We start from the raw sequence: 25067 nt of genomic DNA, 5'->3' as shown, positions 1-25067 counted from the left end.
CACGCGTTCGTCATAATTGGCTTAATGTATTTCTGTTTTATTAATTGAATAAAGTGTCAATTAATTGTTACATAAACCACGTCTCGTGCATTCTCGGACCTCTCAATTCAACTCGCGAATCCTGTCCGCCCGGCGAGTACGTCCGGGCACTCCAGCTTGTACGATATTCGCGGCCAGGAATTACGGTCGTTTCATGGCGCCCGAACAGGGACTTTAAGTCACTAGTCCGTAACGAAGAATGCCACGAGAGTGGATATATAAATTAACTAAAGCCGAATTAATTGCCGAACTGGAGGAACTGCAGATAGTCGCGACCGGTACGATCGACGATTTGCGACAACGCCTCAGCGAATACGTCCGCGATAATCCAGACACGTATTTTTTACCACGGCCCGGGCCGTCGCACGCGACGATAGCCACTCCGCTAATCGAGATTACCGCGCCCACCGACGATCCGGCCAAGATCATGAATCAAATACGGAAATGGGGATGCCACTTCGACGGGAAGGATCCGGCGGGATTTCTCGAGCGCGTCGACGAGTTGACCTCCGTATATGGCTTCAACGGGATACACATGCTCCGCGGGCTGCCGGAATTATTGCGGGGGGAGGCCCTCGAGTGGTACCGCAATAACAGGCAAGACTGGGTTACCTGGGACGCGTTCCGCACCGCGTTTAGGGAACAATTCCTACCCTACCGCTATTGGGCCCAGCTAAAACGGGAAATCGACGCGCGCGTGCAGAAGACCGGCGAAACGTTCCGCAAATTCGCCACCGAAATAGCGACCCTCATGAGACGGGCGGGGGGATATTCGGAGGAAGAGAAGATGGAAATTCTTCTCGAAAATATGGACCCGCGCTTACGTCCATTTATCTGCGGAGACACGGTCCGTAGCCCGACCGAACTCGCGCGTCGCGTGGCCGAAATCGAAAAGAGCCTCGACCGTCAGCCGCGTCCGGCCGCATCCCGTCAAACCGCGGCGTTGGCCACCAGTTACGACCGTAACGAATGCTGCTGGAGGTGCAAGCAGCGCGGCCACACACGCTTCGACTGCAAGCGAATTCCGCGAAAATTCTGCTCGCAGTGCGGTAAGGACGGGGTGCTTACACGCGAGTGCCATCCGGCGGGAAACGCGACTCGGACCGGGGAAACAGCGGCCGCGCCCGGTCCCCGTAATAAATTATAATCCGCGACCGCACCTGCCCGTCGAGATCCTCGGGCAGACGTATGAGGCGTTGTTCGATACCGGCTCCGAGGTATCGTATGTCAACGAAAATACAGCCGAACAACTACACGCGCACGGAATAGCATACAAGGATTCGATCGGTCAGGTGCGGCTCGCCGACGGTTCGGCGACCCACACCACCGGGGAAATCGCCGTGCCGATCGTAATAGGGGAGAAAAATTTAACGCACACATTTCTGATTTTGCCAACGCTCGACAGCGCCGTATTAATCGGGGTGGACATATGGGCCCGCGCCGCGTTTAGCGTTCCACCACCTCCCGACCGAGACCGATGCGTCACGCGAACACCGCACGTCACCGCCACAGAAACCGCGACGGGAGAAATACCGACCAGGGGGGAAGAAGAATCGCGACTAAAATCATTTTTAGAGACCGAGATGCGAAAATTTGAGAGCGTACGGGGCCCGACCGACAAATTAGAGCATCGCTTACGCGTACAAACCGACGCGCCGATTAAACAACGCTATCGACCACGGAACCCCGCGATGCAGCAGATCATCGACACCGAAGTCGAAAAGATGCTCGCGGACGGAGTAATCGAGCCCTTCGAAAGCGGTTGGAGCTCGCCGATCGTACTAGTGAAGAAGAAAGACGGCAAACACCGGTTCTGCATAAATTTTCGCCGCGTCATCGAAGTAACGGCTCGCGACGCGTACCCGTTGCCACAGATCCAAGCCACGCTAGATAAATTACGCGGAGCAAAGTATTTGTCGACACTCGATCTTAAAAACGGGTATTGGCATGTACCGCTAGCACCGGAAAGCCGACCCGTCACAGCCTTCACCGTACCAGGGCGCGGCTTGATGCAATTTCGCGTCATGCCATTCGGACTACACTCCGCGCCCGCGACATTCCAGCGACTGCTAGACACGATTCTCGGTCCCGCCCTCGAACCATACGTATTCGTTTACCTGGACGATATTATCGTTTGCAGTCCGAATTTCGAACATCACATACGCATACTCGCCGAAGTATTCCGCCGCCTGCGTGACGCGAAGTTAAAATTGAATCCCGACAAATGCCGATTCTGCGTGGATTCCCTCAAATATCTGGGACATATCGTAGACCACGACGGAATTCGTACCAACCCCGAGAAAACCGCCGCAGTGACCACCTGGCCGGAACCGCGCACCGTCCGGCAAGTTCGACGTTTCTTGGGAGTTGCATCCTGGTACCGGCGATTCGTACAGGATTTTGCAACCGTAGCCGCGCCGTTAACCGCGCTAACACGCAAAAACGTCAAATGGAACTGGGGGGAAGAAGAACAGGCCGCGTTTAACTCACTGAAAAAGACGCTGACCACGGCACCGATATTAGCCTGCCCCGACTTCACGCGAAAATTCGTGCTCCAGACCGACGCCAGCAACGCCGGACTCGGGGCAGTGTTAACGCAACATTTTGCCGAGGGGGAACGCGTCGTCGCGTACGCGAGCCGCACCCTCAGTAAAGCAGAACGAAATTACAGCGCGACCGAGCTTGAGTGTCTAGCGGTCCTGTGGGGAATCCGGAAAATGCGCGGATATCTAGAAGGATACGAATTCACCGTAGTAACCGACCATCAGTCACTACGGTGGTTGCAAAAACTCGAATCGCCCACGGGCCGTCTCGGCCGATGGGCATTCGAATTGCAACAATACAATTTCGAAATTCGATACCGGAAAGGGGCGCTGAACCGAGTAGCCGACGCGCTTTCGCGACAATACCACGTGAACAGCGTCCGACAAACGAAATGCACGTGGCATCGGAAAATGTGGCAACGGGCATGCGAACAACCGCACGAAAATCCGGATTTACGGATCACGGAAGGCCGGCTGTATCGGCATCTTTTGCATCAACTCGATTTCACCGAAACGCCGACCGACGTACAATGGAAAGAGTGCGTACCGACGGAAGAACGACCGGAATTGATGCAAAAGTATCACGATGAGCCGACCGCGAGCCACCTCGGGATCGCGAAAACCATTGCGCGGATCGCTCGGATATATTACTGGCCCGGAATGTTCCGCGACATCGCGAAATACGTACGGAACTGCCCCACCTGCTTAGCCTACAAAACCGAGCAAAGCAAATCGACCGGCATCATGCACAGTACGGCCATCGACCATCCCGGTCAACAGATAGCCATAGATTTAGTAGGACCGCTCCCGCGCTCGCGAAATGGGCATACGTGGCTGCTCAACATGCAGGACCGGTTCACGAAATGGGTGGAAATGCGCGCACTGCGTAAGGCGACCGCGGACGAAGTCAAAAAGCATTTGAGGGAGGCAATTATTCTCCGACATGGGTGTCCCGAGGAAATTCTATCCGACAATGGGACGCAATTTAAAGCCGAACGATTAACAGAAATGCTAAAAGAATTCGGAATAAAACACCGCCTGACCCCCGCGTACGCGCCGCAGTGCAACCCGGTCGAACGAGCAAATCGGACGATCAAAACGATGATCGCCCAATACGTCCGGCAAAAACACCGTACTTGGGACGAATATCTGCCCGAACTCCAGTTCGCGTTTAATACCGCCGCCAGCGAGGCCACCGGGTATACGCCCGCGTTTTTAACACACGGACGAGAATTGAGACGACCGGACGAACCGCGCAATCAATCCGTCAAACGGAACGAACGGAAGCGACAACTCGAGGAAGCGTACGAACTTGTCCGCGTACACCTCGCGCGCGCATTCCAGCGGCAAGAAAAATATTATAATCTCCGGCGGAAAGAATGGAGACCGGCAATAGGCGATATTGTTTGCAAGCGCGACCGACCGTTATCTAACAAAGCCGCGGCGTTCAACGCCAAACTCGCGCCGAAATTCGTTGGGCCGCTCGAAATACGTCGCGTAATTTCGCCGGTGATCGTCGACTTGCGGAGCCCGCGCGGGAAGTGGTACCGACACGTACACGTCAAGGATCTGAAGATGAGGCCGGAGGATGAGGCAACAGGAGACGACAACCGGGAAATAAACAACGAGCGAGGACGACAACAAAGTAAAGCCGAGGAAGCTCCGGAGACAGATCTCGCTCTCATTACCAGTCGAACCAGCCATGGAGCGAGACATCCTAGCGGAAATCAACGCTATCTTGTGCGAGGGATACGACCCGACGGCACCGGCGATCGGAGACGAATGGGTCCGCCTGTTTCGCGACTCGCCGGAGAAACGCCAGGAGGATCCGCAGGAAGCAGCAAGGCCGGACACCACAACCAGCCGGCCAACAGTTCCTCGCGTCGGGACCTTGGTGCAGCGGTCCGACGCAATGAACGCCAGGAAGAGGGCCTGGCTCATGGAGACACCGCCACCGCCTCCGCCGTCCAAGCGACGGACCGAGCCAGCCGCACCACCGAGGCCGACCCTGGAACCGCTGCGCGTGATGGGGCCGATACCGCCGCCACCAATACCTGTGGAGGTGGAGCCGGGGATAGTGTTGGAGATCCCGCAATACGCAGTACATGTGGCCCGGCAATATAAGCCCCGGCTGGGAAACCGCCGGTGGCATCTGCGGTTTGACGCCGCCGGCCGCCTACGATCGTGTAAGGAAAAGTCACAGCGGCCGTGATGTGCATCCAATACATGCACCAACCTGAGGAAGGGGGCGATGTAACGATGCCCCCGGAATGAGCATCGTTCCCGGCGAAGAACGGACGAGACGACCATCCTCTCGACCAGGAAAGGGAGCGCGGGGGCTCCCGAAGAAACCGATCATCGAAATACGTAATTGTAACGAGTACCGCGGAACGCGCCAAGTCCCGCGGAACGAGCGTATCCAAGCGGCCCCGAACTCATCCGAGCGAGCGCGACGCGCACGGTACCGCGGAATACCGCGGCCGGCGCCACGAACAAGGATACCCCCGGATGTCGCCTTGTGCGAGATAAAAAGCCGAACTCGGGGAAGTCGCGCACCGTTCTCGTGCCGTTCGCCTCGCAGCGAACATCCGAACCGAACCGACTCCTGGAGCAAGCAAACCAACGGGGTGGAGCGAACTCCGTCTCGGTCAGGAACTCCTGACGCTTGCACCGCAAAGGAATCTTCCTGCCGAAAGCAAACTTAGACTTGTACGACCGGCTCGTGGGGTGAAGCGCACTTCGCCTCCTTCGAGCGATCTCGATCCCGGATCGACAGTCAGCTTGCTTAGGCGAAAATATCCATTCGCACCGTTGCACAAAACCGGGGTGGAGAGATCTCCGCCTCGGCCGAGTACTCTCGGCTACTGCAACACCGAACAGGTGCTCCATCCTCCCCGCTGTCCGAATACAAATTATTGCGTTTATGAAAAAGGATTTCTCTCAATCGTACACTGCAAGACAACTTGGTATAAATCAATCAATAGTTTCTCGCATTTGGCGTCGATATCAAGAAACCGGGAAATTTGCTACCAAAACAAAGACAAGGTCGAGAACGCATTACGATCGTACGAGAAGATTGCGCTATTGTCAATTTTACTATCAGGAATCCAACAACCACAGCTCGACGAATTGCAGAAGCAGTCATGCCAGATCGTCACATTAGTGATCAGACGGTGAGAAACCGTTTGCATGAGGCAGATCAAAGATCTCGAAGTCGCTGCCGTGTACCGATGTTAAATGTTCAGCATCAACGTGCTCGCTTAGAATATGCGCGAACTTATGTTTATTGGACAGTGCGGTAATGGCAAAATGTGCTCTTCACCGACGAATCACGATTTTCGTTATTCGGTTCTGATGGACGATTTCGAGTCTGGCGTCGTCGGGGACAGCGGTATGACAGAGCGTGTGTCGCTCCTGTAAGAGGATTCAACGGCGGCTCCATAATGGTATGGGGAGGAATCACTTGGAATCATCGTACTAATCTTGTTGTCCTACCAGCACCAGGAATGACAGCGGTACGATATGTAGGAGAAATTTTGCGACCATATGTGTTACCAATGAGTCGTCGCATAGGAAGAAATTTTATTCTTATACAAGATAACGCACGACCGCATACCGCACGCCTTAATCGCAAATTTATGGCGCTAAATTCAATTAGACTGCTTCTACATTCTGCATTTAGTCCATATTTGAACCCCGTAGAACACGTAGAACATAATGGGTCGTAGGTTGCGAAATTTAACAAGACAACCTGTCGATCTTGAAGATTTATTAGAAACTGTAATTCAAATCTGAAATGACATTTCACAAGAAGAAATTAGAACCTGTATTAATATGAGAAACCGATTACAAGCAGTGATCCAACAACGCGGAGGAAATACATATTATTAAAATTTACACACACACACACACACACACACACACGCGCGCGCGCGCGCACACTCAAAAACGGCTCTTTTCAGGGCCATATAATGTGCAAAATCCGACCGGCAACCTCCCCGTGGTGCACATTGGGTAATGCTAATGCCGGCGGTATATGCCAAAATGCAAGGTGTTCACGTGTACACGCGTGAACGCTTCACGTTCTGCGTGCGTGAAAGACTGCCGAGACGGCCAGAAGTGACCGTACACTCGAGCGATTAAAGAAATTCGGTAAATTAAAGAGGCGAGCGATAAACGTAACACAAATTAATAGTTTATTCTCAACAAAATACAAAAGTTAATCGTGCACGCGCGGAGCACGTGCTCGGTCTCGGCACGGATACGAATTATACGCGTTTCGGGCGGAGATCTTGGATAACTCCCTTTTAATCGGGCTCAATCAACAGAAAAGCGCGACGGAAATCTTGAGAAACCAGAGCGTGGAGTAGCACGCTCACCGAGTCGGACGATCTTGCGCGCGAGACGAGGTAAATCTAACGTAGGAGCCCCAGGAGTTCGCGATCGCGATCACGTTCGCTTACCGTGTCGATAGCGGCATGTAACAAAGGCTCCTAGCGATGGTGAGTTGCACGCACAAGTCACAAAATTGAATTGCACTCGCGGCTGGGTGCAAGGTGGGCCAGCAGGCCGTAATAGAAAACTGAGTCCGCGGTAGCGGAGTACCAAAGAGAGCGCAACAAATTTAACACCCGCGTAACGTCGTGTCTAGTCGGCTACTAAATACCTTTGCCGATCTGACGAAATATCCGAAAAAGGGGGGAATAATTCGTCGGTTAAGCTCGCGTAGAATCGAGAGCACATGCAGAAAGCACGTGCTCCCGATACACGGCAAGGACTCATGCGAGCGAAACGTGGTATTCGCGAACATAACCGCCGGCCTTGAAACAGTGGTTTCAATAATCATGAACAAGGAAATAAAGAATAACAATACAGAAGTACTACTTAAAACAAACTTACAAAGTTCATAACGCAAGAATGCCGCAGCTCATTAATAAACGATACTTAAAGACTAACTACATTGATATCCGCATTACAATGGTCGCAAGCTTAATCTACGGATTTTGACGCAAAACAAGCGGTCAAACAAAAATCGAAAATGATAAGCGCAATACAAAATTAAACGAAGGTTACAAAATACTCTGTTGAGGTAATAACAAATGAAAGAAAAAATGACGCGTTACCGCGTAGATGTAATCGAATCAATATACAAAAAATGAAAATAAAAAATTGCTCTTAGATTAATCTATCGAAGTCGCGCATTTTACTGGCAGCAAACATATTTTACCGATGGGCCTGCGGAACGTGGACGAAGCAGTTTTTATAGTCACGACCCGAGTCAACCCGTCGTTGCCGGGGTGAATTTCCGTTACACGACCGATATCCCATTTACATGGGGGGAGAACGGGGTTGCGCAACAATACGAGCCGGCCTATTTCTACGTCCGGATTAATTTTGCGCCATTTCGAACGCTGTTGAAGCGTGTTCACGTAGTCATTTGTCCAGAGCCGCCAGAATCTTTCCGATAGTCTCCTAACAACTTGCCACCGAGACAAGCGATTCTCGGCCAGGTTGAGAAGCGAGGGTTCCGGTGGAGTCGCAAGAGCAGATCCGACCAAGAAATGACCAGGTGTCAGGACCTGACATTCGTCGTAGGCATCCGATAAGGGAGCAATTGGCCTTGAATTGAGGCACGCCTCAATTTGACACAACAGCGTCGAGAACTCCTCCACGGTGAGCGTATGTTCCCCAACCACACGACGTAAGTGGTGTTTTACGCTACGAATTCCGGCCTCCCATAGGCCACCGAAGTGGGGGGCGGAGGGTGGAATAAAACTCCAAGAAATTCTGTCCTGAGCCGTTTTGTTTAAGAAGTCAGGGTCATGCAACGCAGCCTTATAGGCTATCGCGAGTTCTTTATCAGCGCCGACAAAGTTTGTGCCATTGTCGGAGTAAACGGTGTGAGGCAACCCACGTCGAGCACAGAAACGAGTGAAAGCGGCGAGAAAGGCGGAGGTGCTATAGTCGGTGACTAGTTCTAAATGAACGGCTCGCGTCGATAGGCAAACAAACAGGGCAATGTATGCCTTTCGCGCAGTGATTCCACGACCAGAGGACGGTCGAACTCGCACAGGTCCCCCATAATCCAAACCGCATCACGTGAAGGGTCGCGGGGGTACCGTCACGCGTTCTGCGGGAAGGTTCCCCATGAACTGCGTAGGGATTGTTGCGCGCTCGCGTACACAAATCACGCAAGAATAGACCACCTTTTTTACTAACGAACGAGCGCGTAATATCCAATAGTCTCGACGAAGTGTAGTCAACGTCAGCTGTAATCCGCCGTGCAGCATTCGAAGATGAGTGTGAAGGATCAGAGCTTGCACCAGAGGGTGCGCCGCAAGAATAATCGGGTGCTTGACGTCGTACGGAAAAGGCGCATGCCGGAGTCGGCCTCCTACGCGTATAACGTCGTCGCGATCTAGGAAGGGCGCAAGAGGCGCGAGAGCGCTCCGAGAACCGACAGTATCGGCAGATTTTAGAGATCGCAGCTCCGGACCGAATAATTCCCGTTGAATCGTACGGATCCAAAAGAGTCGCGCGTGATTAATTTCAGTAGAACGGAGCGAACAACTCGGAGGATCCGAGTCGGAAGAAATCGACGTCGTTTTACGCAAGCGTGTAATGAATCGCATAATGTACGCGGTAACACGCAGTAGTTTGCTCCATGAGCCGTACCGTGTCGCGAGATCCCACGGAGGAGGAGGTGCTGTCGCATGTACAACGGTTAATTTTTTTGCCTCCGGCATTTCGGAAGAAAGCACAACCGGATCAACTGGCCAACTATCGGGTGGACCCGTAAGCCACGACGGTCCTCGCCACCACAACGGGTGGTCATTCAGTTCGGAACCGAAAATTCCGCGCGACGCGCAATCCGAGGGATTTTCGTCAGTAGGCACATGATGCCATGTAGCGTCGGGTAGTAACTCCTGAATTTTAATGACTCGATTAGAAACGAAAACGCTCCACCGAGATGGGTCGGAACAAATCCACTGGAGAGCTATCGTGGAGTCGGTCCAGCAGTGGCACGGAATTGCGGGCAACGCGAGGGTTTCGCGGACGAAAACAACGAGCCGACTAAGCAAAAGAGCGGCTGATAATTCTAAGCGTGGTATCGTGAGCGTCTTGAGGGGGGCGACCCTGGATTTGCCCGCAAGTAAGGTGACGGTCGCCGGCCTGTCCGGGCGGATTAATTTTAAGTACACGGATGCGGCGTACGCGCAATTCGATGCATCCGAAAAACCGTGTAATTCGGCGCAACAACCTGGAGAAGCTCCCGTCCAGCGCGGAATCTGCTGATCTCCCAGGCATCTGAGCTGAGTGTAGAGAGTGCTCCATGAGGAGAAAATATTCTCCGGAAGTGGAGCATCCCAGCCAGACTGGAGGCGCCATAATGCTTGCATCAAAATTTTTGCGGAAATCGTGACCGGAGTAGCTAGACCGAGGGGATCATACACCCGAGCGATAACCGACAGTACCGCGCGTTTAGAATTAGGCGGAGAATCGTCAAGATTGACGTGAAAGCGAAACGCGTCGGAGGATGGATTCCACACAATCCCAAGAACCTTTACGGCGTCATCTCCCGAAATAGATTTGTCGCAGGCAAGCCCGTGGTCGCGTGGATCAATGTCATCCAATAATCGCGTGGAGTTACTCGCCCATTTTCTTAAGGTGAAATGGCCACAGCGAAGAAGCGAAATTAGTTGATCACGCTTAGACTTTAATTTTGCAATATCGTGATCGCCGAACAATACGTCGTCCACGTAAGTTTGGTCGCGTAAAATTGGTACTGCCAACGGGTAACGGGAGCCCTCGTCCTCACATAAACAACGGAGCACACGCAATGCCAAGTACGGAGCGCATTTCATTCCGTACGTGACGGTCAAAAGTTGGTACTCGCCCACCGTATCCAACGAGTCCGGACTCCACAAAATACATTGATAGTTTACATCGCGCTCATCGACGAGGATTTGCCGAAACATTTTCGCTATGTCAGCTGTGTACACGTATCGATGTTGACGCCATTGTAATAAAATAGCCGGTAACTCGGTCTGTAGTTTAGGCCCGGAATGTAGCAAATCGTTGAGCGAGACACCGGTCGACGTAGGGCACGAAGCATTAAACACAACGCGAAGCTTCGTTGTTGCGCTGTCAGACTTGATCACTGGGTGATGAGGTATAAACACGCGACAATCAAAATCGGAGGAACGCGAGGCCCTTCGCATGTGAGACAATTGCGCATATTCGTGCAAGAATCGTGAATATTCCACGCGTAAATCCGGGGACCCTTGCAGACGACGTTGCAAATGCCTCAATTGTTTTTCCGCGACCCGGCGCGAATCACCGATCGAAGACGTGGGAGGAGATAGAAAAGGAAGACGTACCACATATCTCCCGTTAGCCTCGCGTGAATGCGTCTCGCGAAAATGATCTTCGCACCGTTTCTCGGCAGGGACGAGGAGTCGGGAGCGCGGCACCTCCTCAATCTCCCAAAATTTCTGGATTGTGGTGTCCAGGTCGACCAGAGACGTGCAATGAAGGGCGGTTAATTGCGAGATAGCGTTAGGACGCGTGGTCGTTGAGCCTGTCGGTCCTGATATCACCCAACCGAAGATGGTGTTTTGAGCGATAGGTTGCCCGGAACGCCCCCTGCGAAGGCCCTCGAGCAAAAGATCTCCGTATAGATCCGCGCCTATTATCAATTGAATGGGGTCTGATCGCGTCGGAGTCGGGTCAGCCCATTCTAAATCCCGGAGGTGAGCCAGATCATCTCGAGACGCTGAACCCTTAGGCGCGTAATTCGTCAACGACTTAAGAATGAGAGCAGTAGTCTCAAGTACCGGGGCGTCCTTACTAGATGACGAAATCGTGATCGAGATCGCCTGTCGCACAAAACCGGCATCTATACCACCGACGGCGGAGATCGCTATGGGTTTACGGACGCGTTTAGCCCTCAGGATCTGAGCGACGGATTCAGAAATAAATGTGGCTTCGGAGCCTTGATCTAGCAGTGCCCGAACAGTCACATAACGCCCGGAATTTGCTGCGACGGTAACTCGAGCGGTAGCGAGTAGTACACAGGCGCGTTCCCGGCACGGGACGTCTACCAGTGCGCTGGTATGTACGGCCGCAACGGGGGGCGAGGGCTCCGCAACGGTCTGCGTCTCAGCGTTCGCAGGCGCATCCGGTTCTACATGTAACGTGGAGTGATGCCGTTTCTTACAATTACGGCAGGAAAACTGACTTTGGCAGTCCGCAACTGAGTGCGTTGCACTCAAACAATTTAAACAACGTTTCAAACGCTTGACTGTTTCAACGCGTATCTTAGAAGTCGACGCAAGAAAACGCGAGCAGGCGCTCAAGTAATGTTTCGATTTACAAAGCGGGCACGCGTTTGTAGACGTACACGTGTTTGTAGCGTGCACACGGAGCGACTTCTGTGCACGCTCTGTTTTGATGACGGCCGCATGGTCGGATTCTTCCAAAGCGTGACACCGGTTGGTCACGAATGTAATTAAGTCCGTATATGACGGCAATTCGTCCGAATCACAGCTCTTCAGATTCCAGGCTCTTCGCGAGACAGGGTCCAGATTTCTAGAGATGAGTTGGACGAGAAAGTCGTTCCAAAGAAGTTTCGGCGTACGTCCTAACTGTTTCAACGCCGAGACCGTCATCTCAACTTTATCACAAAGCGCTTGCAAATCGGCGGCCGATTCACGCGTTACGACGCTCAGCCCGAATAACGTAGCGAAATGACCTCTTACGAGACGCCGACGGCTCTCGAAACGCTTCGTGAGAGCAGCCCAAGCAATTGCGAAATTATCGGCAGTAACCGGAATATCAGAGATACAAGAAAGAGCCGATCCCGTAACGGACGACGATAAATAGTGCATACGTGCAAAATCAGTAAGACCCGCGTTTTGAATAACGAGCGAAGTAAATCTATCGCGGAAATGCTCCCATTCCGATAGGGTGCCATTAAACGGCGGCAGCTTAATGTAAGGCATACGCGGTCCCGCAAGTACCGACGTATCGTGCAAAATACCAGTCGACTGCATTGATGATTGAGGGGTCGGCGGCGGCTCCAATTCCTCTAGCCATTCACTTAGAACGTCCTTAGTAGTCAGGAACACGTCTTCCGTCGCCTCGAAAGAGTTGTCCGCAAAAGTAGTCGATGCCAGATCGGTCCACAGATGCGGCCGCTTCAACCAGACGGAGATGTCCGCTCTGGAATTTGCTCCAGTTGTCCTGCAGGGAACACAGGCGGCTTCGCAGTTTTGCCGCAGTGAAATTAGGCTTGCCCAATTTCTTTACATTGTCCAATGTACGCAAAATAGACCGTTTAATAAGCAGTTGCTCGGTCAACAATGTCTCCATAATGTGCACGTTTTCACAACACCGTGTATATAGAGAATACGTATATCACGTGAAACCCGCGGAATGTACCGAAAAAAACTCGTATCACCTCGAGCGTGATCCGGCTCGAAGGACCAAAACTATATGTTCACGTGTACACGCGTGAACGCTTCACGTTCTGCGTGCGTGAAAGACTGCCGGGACGGCCAGAAGTGACCGTACACTCGAGCGATTAAAGAAATTCGGTAAATTAAAGAGGCGAGCGATAAACGTAACACAAATTAATAGTTTATTCTCAACAAAATACAAAAGTTAATCGTGCACGCGTGGAGCACGTGCTCGGTCTCGGCACGGATACGAATTATACGCGTTTCGGGCGGAGATCTTGGATAACTCCCTTTTAATCGGGCTCAATCAACAGAAAAGCGCGACGGAAATCTTGAGAAACCAGAGCGTGGAGTAGCACGCTCACCGAGTCGGACGATCTTGCGCGCGAGACGAGGTAAATCTAACGTAGGAGCCCCAGGAGTTCGCGATCGCGATCACGTTCGCTTACCGTGTCGAGAGCGGCATGTAACAAAGGCTCCTAGCGATGGTGAGTTGCACGCACAAGTCACAAAATTGAATTGCACTCGCGGCTGGGTGCAAGGTGGGCCAGCAGGCCGTAATAGAAAACTGAGTCCGCGGTAGCGGAGTACCAAAGAGAGCGCAACAAATTTAACACCCGCGTAACGTCGTGTCTAGTCGGCTACTAAATACCTTTGCCGATCTGACGAAATATCCGAAAAAGGGGGGAATAATTCGTCGGTTAAGCTCGCGTAGAATCGAGAGCACATGCAGAAAGCACGTGCTCCCGATACACGGCAAGGACTCATGCGAGCGAAACGTGGTATTCGCGAACACAAGGGTTACTTTAAAATGCTGTATTATTGCGAAAAAAAAATCGCAGCAACCTTTATTTGTTTTTTAATTTAAGAGAAAAGTTTAGATTTTATGTTTTTGCAAACAGAATCTATCCCAAAAAATGTAGCAAGTCCGTACGTTCCGTTAAACTTTGTAATTTTTAATGCATTAAACATGTTCTCACATTTTGAGATGTTACAGTACTGAAAATAAATCAAAATTAAAATCCAACTACAGCATCTTAAAGTAGAGATTCCAAGCTTTCATTTAAAAAATCATAATTTTACGATAATTTTTCGCGGAGTTACCGTCGGTCAAAGTTTGACAATTTTTGCATAGAATTTTTCTATGCTATATCACTTTTGAGCACTGTATAATAAAAGTGTTTTTATTATTTCGCTGCGTTGTCTATAAATAGAGATATCGCGATGTTAATTTTGGTTACAAGAGTAAAATTATTTAAAATTCTCCGTCGTCATTTTTACGTTTTGAAAAATGTCCCTTTCGTTTTTGCATCACTAGATGGCGCGGATTGATTTATCGACTTTATTATTATCGACTCTGGTGATAGTTATAATGACATATATATTAACCTAAAATATTATGTCATTTCAAAAAGGGAGGTGTGTGGTGTGTTATTATTTTCGCACCGCTAGATGGTACTTAATTTATCGACTGTATAGATATCGATCTTTGCAAAAAAATTTGTTTAAACAATTAAAATTACTTCTTTTCGGTTAAATATTACAACTACAAAATGAATGAAATTCCCCCCCAAAATTACCTTTTTTTAAAAAAAGGTATAAAAAAGCGCCAAGTATAAGCGCGCGAAATTAAAATAACTACAAAATGAATGAAATCACCCTCAAAACTAGATCCCCCAAAAAAACATAAAATGTTTACTGTAATATTGAATACTTTCTATTAAAGTTATGAGATCAAATAATTGCGCCAAGAACTTAAAGAATCTAGAAAATTTTAAACAATACAAATCATGTAAAACCGTACAAAAATAGACCTAGGTTTGTCCCGATGATATAACGTGGTAATGTAAAGAAAGAAAAAACACAAAATCTTGGCGCAGCAAAATCAAATCTTTAAAATCTCAAATTATAATTTTATTTTTGCGTTATGCTACTCATCAGATTTGATTTCGCAGCGCCAAGATTTTTTGTTTTTTTTTTCTTTACATTACCACGTTATATCATCGGGACAAACCTAAATCTATTTTCGTACGGTTTTACATGGTTTGTATTGTTTAAATTTTTCTAGATTCTTTAGGTTCTTGGCGCAATTATTTGATCTCATAACTTTAATAGAGAGTATTCAATATTACAGTAAACATTTTTTGTTCTTTTTGGGGGATCTAGTTTTGAGGGTGATTTCATTCATTTTGTAGTTATTTTAATTTCGCGCGCTTATACTTGGCGTTTTTTTATACCTTTTTTTAAAAAATTACTTAAGTCGCGATACGGGCCCACCTGTCAAATCGCATGGGTGCCGCCATATTGGATTTTCGCTAAATGTGCCGCAAAATGTGCTACAAAAATGGGTTTAGAATAGCTTTTTTGAGGTAAAAACGCACATTTTGGTTAAAAGTGACTGCCACTTTTAAAGGTGCCTTTAAATGTAAATTCTAAATACGACCACTTTAGCAAAACCGCTTTTAGAAGCGCTTTTAGTTAAAGGCGCCTCAAAAAGTGAGCTCTGAATACTTTTCAGGGCATCGTATGCTTACAATGATCATAACGTTGCCTTTGTGGAACGGCAGCTCAGAAGGCAAAAGTGGTTGTCTATTAGATATTTGTAAGGCGCTAATATACGTGCATTTGAATATTTACGTTTGGTAACATGAGTTGTTTCCTTTTCTTTAAAGCAATTTAGTTTTTAAATAAAATAATATTTTACAAAATTATTTAATATTAAATACGATGTTTGGTAAAATTTATTACAATGATTAGTTTTGAATAAACTCTAAAAAAATAAAAGTGCAAGTAATAGTTTAATAAATTATTAACGGCTCTTTGATAGCCTTGGATTATTAAATTACTAAGTTTTGAATTTTTTCCTTTTATAGAGTTTTAACAATTAAATTTTCTTTTTCAATATTCAACCGGAGACATCTGGTTATGGCTTTTAATTTTTACCATGCGCGAAGCAGATCGAGTATTGCGCCTCCATTTTGTCTGTCTCATAAATTAGACAATTTAGAACCGTGTGTACGACTCAATTATCAGATATCTCGGGCTGTTTATTATTCTTAAGATCTTGACTTTCGACGGTTGATATAAGGAGATGAGTTGCGCAATGGCTCATTATTTATTCATTTTAAAAAAATTACGTTTTAATTTATAAAACATTGATAGTTATTTCCTTTACTTAAAAAATAGTTGAATTGATATTACGCCTAAGTATTGTTGCACCGCGGCCGGTGCTCGGGGTCCGTCCTTCGGGGACTGACGAGAAGGGTGAGAGCGCAAAACAGAATTATTACCACAGCTATTCAATATTGAAATAAATGTCTTTACTGTTTTTTCGTACACTTGCTTCTTATTCAATTATACTATAATCTGCATTGCGTCGAGTTACTGACGTCCTCGTCTCCGCGAGATATCGCAGGTCGGCACGCGTACGGAATAACGTTACGTGCGACCGTCACCGCACGTCTATATCTTTAGGAGTAACTGCCCGCGGCCAGTGACCCGCGGGTATTTAAAGAATTTTTTATTTTTTTTTAGTCAGCAGGTTGCATGGCCGTCACTCAGTTACCGGGCCAATGCAACCTCAGCGGTTTCGGCAATAGGGTCTCGCAACCTCTTTTTCTTAATTTTTATTAAACGTTATCTGTTTATTATCTTTTGTCAAATGTAGGCTGCTGATGCAGCTTTAGTGGAATTGTGTTACGAGGTCCTATTCCGTTTTACTTTTGGTGTTGTAATGAGGTTTGGGTTACAACAGTATCTTAAAATATTATTACATATTCTATTTTATTATTAACAATATTAATTGTTATATTTTAATATATGCCATAGATTACTTCCTTATAGAGAGGAATCGTTTATCCACGTAATCAGGTTGAAGATTTTTTTCTCAGGCTATTGGTCAAATCGATCGCTTACCACGCCTCATGTACTGTCGCACCTTCTCGCTCGCGTGTCGTCGCATCGTTTCGCTTGCATGTCGTACCCGTTATCAGTCGGTCGTCCAATGTGTGAACTGAGTGAGGCGGGCCGTATTGCCAGCATCTCGGCCTGCTTCAAACGATGCGCTTATATTCGGTCATGTATACTTATATTTCAATAATTATTTTCTCAAAAATAAATGCCCAAATTGAAAAATGATACAGGACTTTCTTACTCATAATAATAAAATCTACGTATTTTTTCCGGGTGGGTCATATGGTATGAGACACCCTGCATATGCAATAAAAAGATTTCACATTTACGTAGCAAGACGAAAATTTAAAATTGCGACTGATTGTGATAGCTTCCGACACACATTAGACAAACGCGACACGACGCACACATCTGCTTGAAGAACGGAATAGTAGTTGTTATTCCGAAAAAGAACATAGCTGCATGCCGCTACCGCAGACACTGCAGGATAAGAGCCCGGAGACTGGGGCTAGTAAGAAGCGTACGAGAAGGAGTCGCCGCAAGAAAACTGCCATTACACCAGAGACTGTTACGGATAGCCCATCATCATCACCTTCGGTCGAAGCAGCCAGGACTCCTCGTATTATCTCGATAGCCTTTTCTACCGCAGATGCCGCTGGCGGGCATCCTAAGGCCACCAGGACTACAGAAGCCAGTGAGGCACACGCATCTCCAACTACTAGAGTGGAAGCCGCAGCTAGCGAATTTTACGCCGCCTAGCCTCACTCGGCCTCCACGCATATTTCTCGCTCCAGGAGACGTCCGCATCTGGAGATATACAAGTCCGCGTTGGAACGCGATTTCAAGCCTACTCTCGCTTATCCCACCAACACCACCGGTGCGGATAGAGCGAGGAGTGCAGTGCGGACCCTGTATCACGGAGAGAGCGGTCCAACACGCTCCCGTGGTCACAGATTCGGGAACTCAGTACGACCCGTGGGCCACCACCTCTTCATCGAACGCAGAGCCACTAATGCTGCCAGGAGATGATAAATGGGGCCCGATAAAAATCACCCTCACTGCGCCTCACATCTCTTATAGAGAACGCAAATTGTAATCGCGCTAAGCGCAAGACTTTTGTAAAGCACCAGTGGATGCAATTTTAACAAACACAGACACAACTGTACATATCTGTAAATATACTGTAAATAGTTAAGAATCAACGTCATCTTTATTTAAGCCGAAACAATTCTATCCGTACCAATAATACCTACATTAATAATATTTATATTGTTACGCCCGTTATACGGAGCGGCATGAAACTGCCGTCTCGCTCGGAGGTTTCGGTTCCCCGTTGCTAGGGGAACGAAGATTGTTAAACATTATTCGATTGACAGTTTTGCCGGTGACTTTAAGCGGCGAGGACGTGTCTGTGTATTTATTGGTTATTAAAACCGTGTTCGTTTTTTTCTTAAAACGTCTCTTTTTTTCGCGGTACGTGAGTGCCGCGGGTGTTAGAGCAAGCGTTACGCGAGTGCGGAGCGTGAACGCGAAAACGTCCGCCGATCCCGTTCTCGGCGTAACAATATTAAATAGAAATGTTTAACTTGCTTATACGCGCGGTCGTTTTCTATAGCGCCGTGATCTATTGAGAAAATCGGTAATTAAAGTTCCAGTCAGTAATTAGCTTGTACGGTAAAAAGCTGGTACAACCATTAAAATTCACCCTGTATGTATATAACAGAAAAATGTTAAAGAAATTAATACTGATATACGTCGGCTTAATTTTTACAAACTAAACATTTTCATTTTCAAAGCACATTTGTTCATCGTGTTAACCTAAGATTAAAACAAAAAAAATAACCGAAAAAAGAAAATTAATTCTAGGTCACAAAATACGCTTGACGCGATTGACGAAATTGTTAATGAAGAAGAGGACATGATTACTTTGACTGTAGAAGATGCTACAAAAGAATTAAAGATAATTATAATTTCATCATTTATATTAATACAGTATATTACAGAAAGAAAACACTATATTGCAGCTTCTATCCAAAATTTTCAATCAAACACTGGATCATATTGCGTTGTATCCGAGGCTTCGTATTCTCTTAAAAAAAACTGCATAGGAACGCAATAAATGCACTGAACTTCCACCATATTTTCTTATACAGGAAGGTGTAAGTACATAATGATGACATTTCAGTTATATTATTAAAAACGTTAACCGTTTTTCTGCATATCTTGTTACTATTTTTATAGCATTTATTCATTATTGTATGGAGAGTTTTCTAGAGAAAGGAGAGAGCGAAAAAGAAAGAAAGATAGATTATATTTTATTTACAAAGGCTTTATATTTAAATAATATCTTTATATATTTTTCAGCTTAGCATAGAACTAGAAATTAAAACTAAAAATAAGATTTCTACACTTGAAGATACAGTAAATACATGCATTAAAAAATATTTTCGCACAGAATGTAATGACGAAAAAACTGTAAAAGATTTGAAAAACGACTTAAAATGCTCTCGTAGTATTTACAACTTTATCTGTTGCGTAAGTAAAAAATTTTATTTACACAGAAATTTAATTTATAATTTATTTGTGAGAATTAATTTACTTAAATTATACTTAATTTAATAAGTGATATATTTTTGTTTTTTACAGACTGATAAGGAGCTGTCTCAGAAAACACCAGGGCCAAAAGTTGTGTTCAGCAGTATATTATATTAAGAATTTAACCTACCCTGCAGCATTTGCTCCAATCTTTGCCGTCTTACAAAAAATAGTATTTTCGCAAGATAATTTTGGAAAAAATCTTTTATCATAAAAAGTGAAAAATACAATGAAACGTATAAATCTAACCTAAGTTTAAATCTTATTGTTCTTCTTACTGTTGTTATTAATTTCTTATTGTTCTCAGCGTTTATATAATATCTCATTTGACATTAAATACAATGTGAATATCTAAATATTTTTCTTGTACGTGTATTTCTTTTTCACGGAAACTTACTTTTATATATTTACAGTTTCTTATTATTGTAATTCATTAATAATTACAGAGTTTTACACAGCAGTCATGTTTCGAAACATAATGTTGTTATAAATATATTTTTATAATTATATATATATATACTAAAAAAAAATGTTGTTAAATAAACTAAGCCTTTCAACTAAACCCAGATTTAGTTAATACAACAAAATTATTATTTAACTGAAATAAATTGTTGTCCGTGTAAACCACAATTTATTTCGGTTTAGTAAATAATTTGTTGGATTAACTAAATCTGGATTTAGTTGAAAAGCTTAGTTTATTTAACAACATTTTTTTTTAGTGAAGTATATTCATTATGTCATATATTACCTTTTTTAAAAAAAAGGTTCAAAAAAAGCGCCAAGTATAGGCGAGCGAGAAAAGCGTCCTCGAAAAAGTTTTTAAGCAAAACCAGGACTCTCCCAAAAAAAGACTCCCAAAAAAAGACTCCCTTAAAATTATACTCCTTAAAAATAGAATATAAAATGTGCACTTTAATAACAAATACTCTTTATTGTTGTAACCCAAACCCCGTTACAACACGAAACATGACGCAGGGCATTTCGGCATAAGTATCTCGTAATTAAATAACCTCGGAGGATGCAAAATCAGCAAACCTCCTTAAGAAATTAAATAATAAGAAACAAAAAGAGAAACACGTGCGAGAACTTATTGCCGAAATCGTTAAGGTTGCATTCGCCGAACAACCGAAGTTCGGCATTGCAACCCGATGACGCCAAGGCTCTGCGTCACTATTAAATAACCGCGGACCGTCACGGACGGGAGTCGCATCTGAGTCCGTGCCGTAAACTGAGAGCGTGAGGTAATCAAAGTTCGGTCGCGTGCCATGTAAGAGGAGACCTCGCGGAGCCGAGGACGCGTGGCAACGCGAGGACGTGCGCCGAACCGACCAAAGGGAAACATAGGAAGATCGAAAAAAGTGTAACAACGCAACTTAATAAAACTCTAATTATTTATTAAAAAACTACTACTTTTCGCCCTCCCTCACGGATCCCGAAGGACGGACCCCGTGCACCGGCTCCGGTGCAACAAAAGTGGTGGCAACGGTGGGATCCGCCCTCCGGAAGGCGCAGAGCCGCCTATTCTGCGACGGCGAGGACAATCTCTGAAACAAAGAAAAACCGAAGATTAGTACAAAAATAATTAACGTGACGAGACGGACACACCACAGTGAACAAAGTACTGAGTCAGCAGTAGACTCGGTACCTGACTCCCGTGATAAAAGAAAGGAAGGAAGAAACCGCCAAGCAGTGAGACAAGGAGAGCAACATAGCAGCCAAGCAGTGAGACAAGGAGAGCAACATAGCAGCCAAGCAGTGAGACAAGGAAAGCAGCATAGCAGCCAAGCAGCCAAAAGAGACAACAGATAAACAGCCAGCAGCATAGCAGATTAAACATGCGAGTCGCAGCGTTAATGTAAGTCCGAAATATTTTGTAACCGACCGATCCATGTCGGATAGCGAATTAGAATTACAACGCCGCGTTGCAAACAATTTATATCATTACGATCATAAACCACTAACCTGACTTTTTAATGTAAATGATCCAGGGTCGCGATTAATCCGATGGCGATTAAAATTAGAAGAATATACATACGAGATTCTACACAAGGCAGGAAAGAAAAATACGAACGCAGACGCGCTCAGTAGAAACCCGCCGATCGAAAAAACTGTCAGCATAAATACGACCGCTGAAACGCTAAACTATACGACAGAAGAAAAAGAAAAAATTCTAAAAGAATATCACTCTCCACTGGGAGGACACCAGGGAGTATCACGAACAATAAATCGATTGAGATTAAAACATAACTGGCACGGACTAACAAAGGATGTCGAAAAATACATAAAGAAATGTGAAACATGCCAGAAAAATAAATTAAGTAGGCAAACAAAAATGCCACTAACGATCACGGACACGCCTAAACGACCTTTTGAAAAATGCGCCCTGGATATTGTAGGGCCACTCCCCGTGTCAAACGAAGGGAACAAATATATATTAACATTCCAAGACGCCTTAACGAAATTTAGCAAGGCGATTCCGATTACCAACCAAGAAGCGCTGACAGTGGCAAAAGCATTTATAACAAAAATCGTATTCGAGCATGGAATACCGGAGAAACTACTCACGGATCAAGGAACGAATTTTACAAGCGAAATGTTTAAACAAACCTGCAAGTTATTAAAAATTGAAAAAATACAAACAACCGCCTACCACCCTGAAACAAATGGCGCATTGGAAAGATCGCACAGAACACTCGCCGAGTATCTAAGACATTATCTAAACGAGGAACAAACAGATTGGGACGAATGGTTACCATATGCTATGTTCACGTATAATACCACGCCACACACAGCTACGGGTTTCACACCATTCGAGCTCATCTATGGACACCAAGCTTTGCTGCCTACAGCAGTGTCAGGCACACCAAAGCAAACGTATTCGTACGGAGATTACGTACAAGAACTCCGAGAACGACTACGAGCATAAAATTTTTTAGCGCGAGAACACGCTAAGGAGGAAAAATTAAAAGCAAAAATAAACTTCGACACACGAACAAACCCTAAATCATTCAAAGTCGGAGATTCCGTACTATTACACGACGAAGCAGTACGGCGAGGGCGATCAAAGAAACTCGACGCGCAATGGGTGGAACCATACGTAATAATAGAAAAACACGGCGAAGTAAATTATACGATAAAAAAGGGAAGGAAAACCATTCGCGTTCACGCTAACCGGTTAAAACTATTTATCGAACATTAAAAGGAAAAAGAAGATGGTGAGTCGGTAAAACAGAGAGAGAGAGAGAAGAAGCAAAAGAAGAATCATGCCACAGAGCAAACAGAAAATTGATACCCAGGAGCATTGGATGAGGGGACTGGACGACGGATCAACAGCACGAAGGAACAGAGTTCAAAGCCCAAAAGCGGCAAATAAAAAATAACTCACCAGACTGCAGGACATCAACGGTGCGAGAACCATCTTCGGCGAGCCGCACACACAAGTCCCGGTCCTCCACCCGGGTGATAATTTCCCGCAGACTATAAGGAGGCGCCGGCGATGACCCTGGGTCCGGGGCCGCGGACACCCCCGAATGATAAACCACCAAAGAATACGGTGGCGGCGGCGATTCGGAGGGCGGCGACCGATAAGGAGGATCCAGGGCCGGAGGATCAGTATCCGGCGTCCTCGGCTCCACCGGTGATGACATCCGCGAAGATGCCTCCGATGACAGGGGGCTTGATGGATCCTCCGGGGGGAAAGGAGGGAGATGAGAAAACTCAGGTATCTCCTCCACCACAATTCCCCCGGTAGTAAGCTCCCTGCAGACCATCGGAGGAAATCCACCGATGGGCGGCATGTACAACGGGGGCGGCAGCCCCACGGGTGCCCCCCCGGTCGAAGTCGACGGGCCTGCCGAATGCTCCGGCACCGTTGTCGCCGTTGAACTAGGCGACAAGGCAACCACGGAGCACTCCTCGCAGTACCGAGGAGCATAGGTGCTCCGGCACCGCGGGCAAAAATGCAGGCAAGCCCGCGACATAGTATGCCCCAAACACAGGGGGGCAAATCGGGGCTCGTCGCACCGGTAGCATCCAGAAGACACGTTCTCACTCATTGGAAACAAGAGGAAAGTTATAAAACCGACCACCACACATCACATATATGTATTGTGACGTGGCGGCTCTCGCTGCTTCGTTGCAGCTCCCCGCGGCCGTCACAAAAGCGCCGAGAACTACCTGCGGGGGGAATTGTTGCGATAACGACTTATCCGAAACCCGCGCCAACCGGCTGGTATTGCAAGGGCGCCGTGAGGGCCGCGGCTTCCGCGAGAAACCGGTAACGTAGCGCGGAAAAATCCGCGAGGCACGGGAGTGGGGACGCGCCGGGCCTCGTGCCGAAAATTCGCGCGGTCCTCGCTCTCTTCCGTGTGGACCGGCGAACACGACGGGCAGTAGCTGGGGCGAGAGCGAGTGCGACCAGAGCGATTGAGTGAAAGCGAGACGGAGTGAGCGTGGGAGATACGAGCGAGAGCGAGAGAGAGAGTGCGCAAGAGTGAGGACGATCCGAAGGCCCGGACGTGTATTCGGTGAGATCTTTCACCCGCACTGCGGAAGTATTATATTGTACCCCCCTGTCTCTCGGGGAGACCGACACGGCTTTGGACGATACCCGGCCACGTAGAGCGGGCACACGGGCCCGGTGGTTCCTTTTTGTTGTTTTCGGGGGATTTTGTCGAGAGACAAGAGCGTAGCGTTAGTGAGTGGCCGTCGACGGGCGTCTAAGGTCCTGTGGTCGGACCCCGTGAGAAACACCAGGGCCGTTTAGTCGAGCTATGTGATTCCATCGGTCGTAAAGCGTTCGTACGTCGTTTCCGCACGGAAAGCCCTCGGCAGCGGCCGAGACCGGGAAAGAGCTACCGCAATTTCGTTAACGACGGGCGATCTGACGGGTGACGTCTTGTGTACCGTTGGGTCTCGCGAAAGCACACCGCGTGTACGGGAGGCGCGTGGCCGGCACCTCAACATTCAGGGCCGGCGCGAGAAGTACTGGAGAACGAGATCCGAGGAAAATGCGTGTGACGATCTAATAGGAAGCTAAGACGAAAGCTGAGATCTAGGTGATCGCGCGAAGATCGAGCCCGCTTACGATTAAGATTATTTTGTTATTTTTTTTGTTATTCGGCATATTTGTCTCGTCCCGTTGAATATTAATAAACGGACTGAAAATTGTATTCGCTTTGTTCGCGTATCTATTATTTTGTGCCGTTGTTTCCGTTGGTCCGAGGGATTCCGTCTGTGATACCCCGCCCCTCTCCGTTCGGATGAGCTAGCCCCCGCGCGTGACGGCGGTTCGAGTTCGGTGTTAATGGTCGAGGAACGGATAACCGATCCGGGATACAAATCGGCGCGGCTGAGCCCGTGCCTGGCGCCCAAAATTGTATTCGTGTGAGATCCCGCCGTTCCGCGCCGGAATACGGCCGAGGCACCGCGACCCCTCCTCCTTCCCTACCCCTCGTGTCACGACGGTGCACGGATTTTTGTCCGTGCACGGCCGTTTCTTTTTGATCGCGACTCTCTC

The 25067-nt window shown here is 47.4% G+C and overlaps 1 protein-coding gene across 1 annotated transcript; it reads right to left on the bottom strand.

Moving 5' to 3' along the window:
* Window positions 1–6051: 6051 nt before the first annotated feature.
* On the bottom strand, window positions 6052–15345 carry LOC139104053 (uncharacterized). The gene is made up of 3 exons (XM_070659281.1): window positions 15320–15345; window positions 9258–12887; window positions 6052–6373 (listed from the first exon to the last, which is right to left on the bottom strand). Exons 1-3 carry the CDS (start codon window positions 15343–15345, stop codon window positions 6052–6054), a joined length of 3978 nt encoding a protein of 1325 aa, XP_070515382.1.
* Between the last annotated feature and the right edge of the window lie 9722 nt (window positions 15346–25067).

Source organism: Cardiocondyla obscurior, linkage group LG07 (genome assembly GCF_019399895.1).
Source record: "Cardiocondyla obscurior isolate alpha-2009 linkage group LG07, Cobs3.1, whole genome shotgun sequence".
NCBI classification, from domain to species: domain Eukaryota; kingdom Metazoa; phylum Arthropoda; class Insecta; order Hymenoptera; family Formicidae; genus Cardiocondyla; species Cardiocondyla obscurior.
This window is presented reverse-complemented; position numbering and strand designations above follow the sequence as displayed.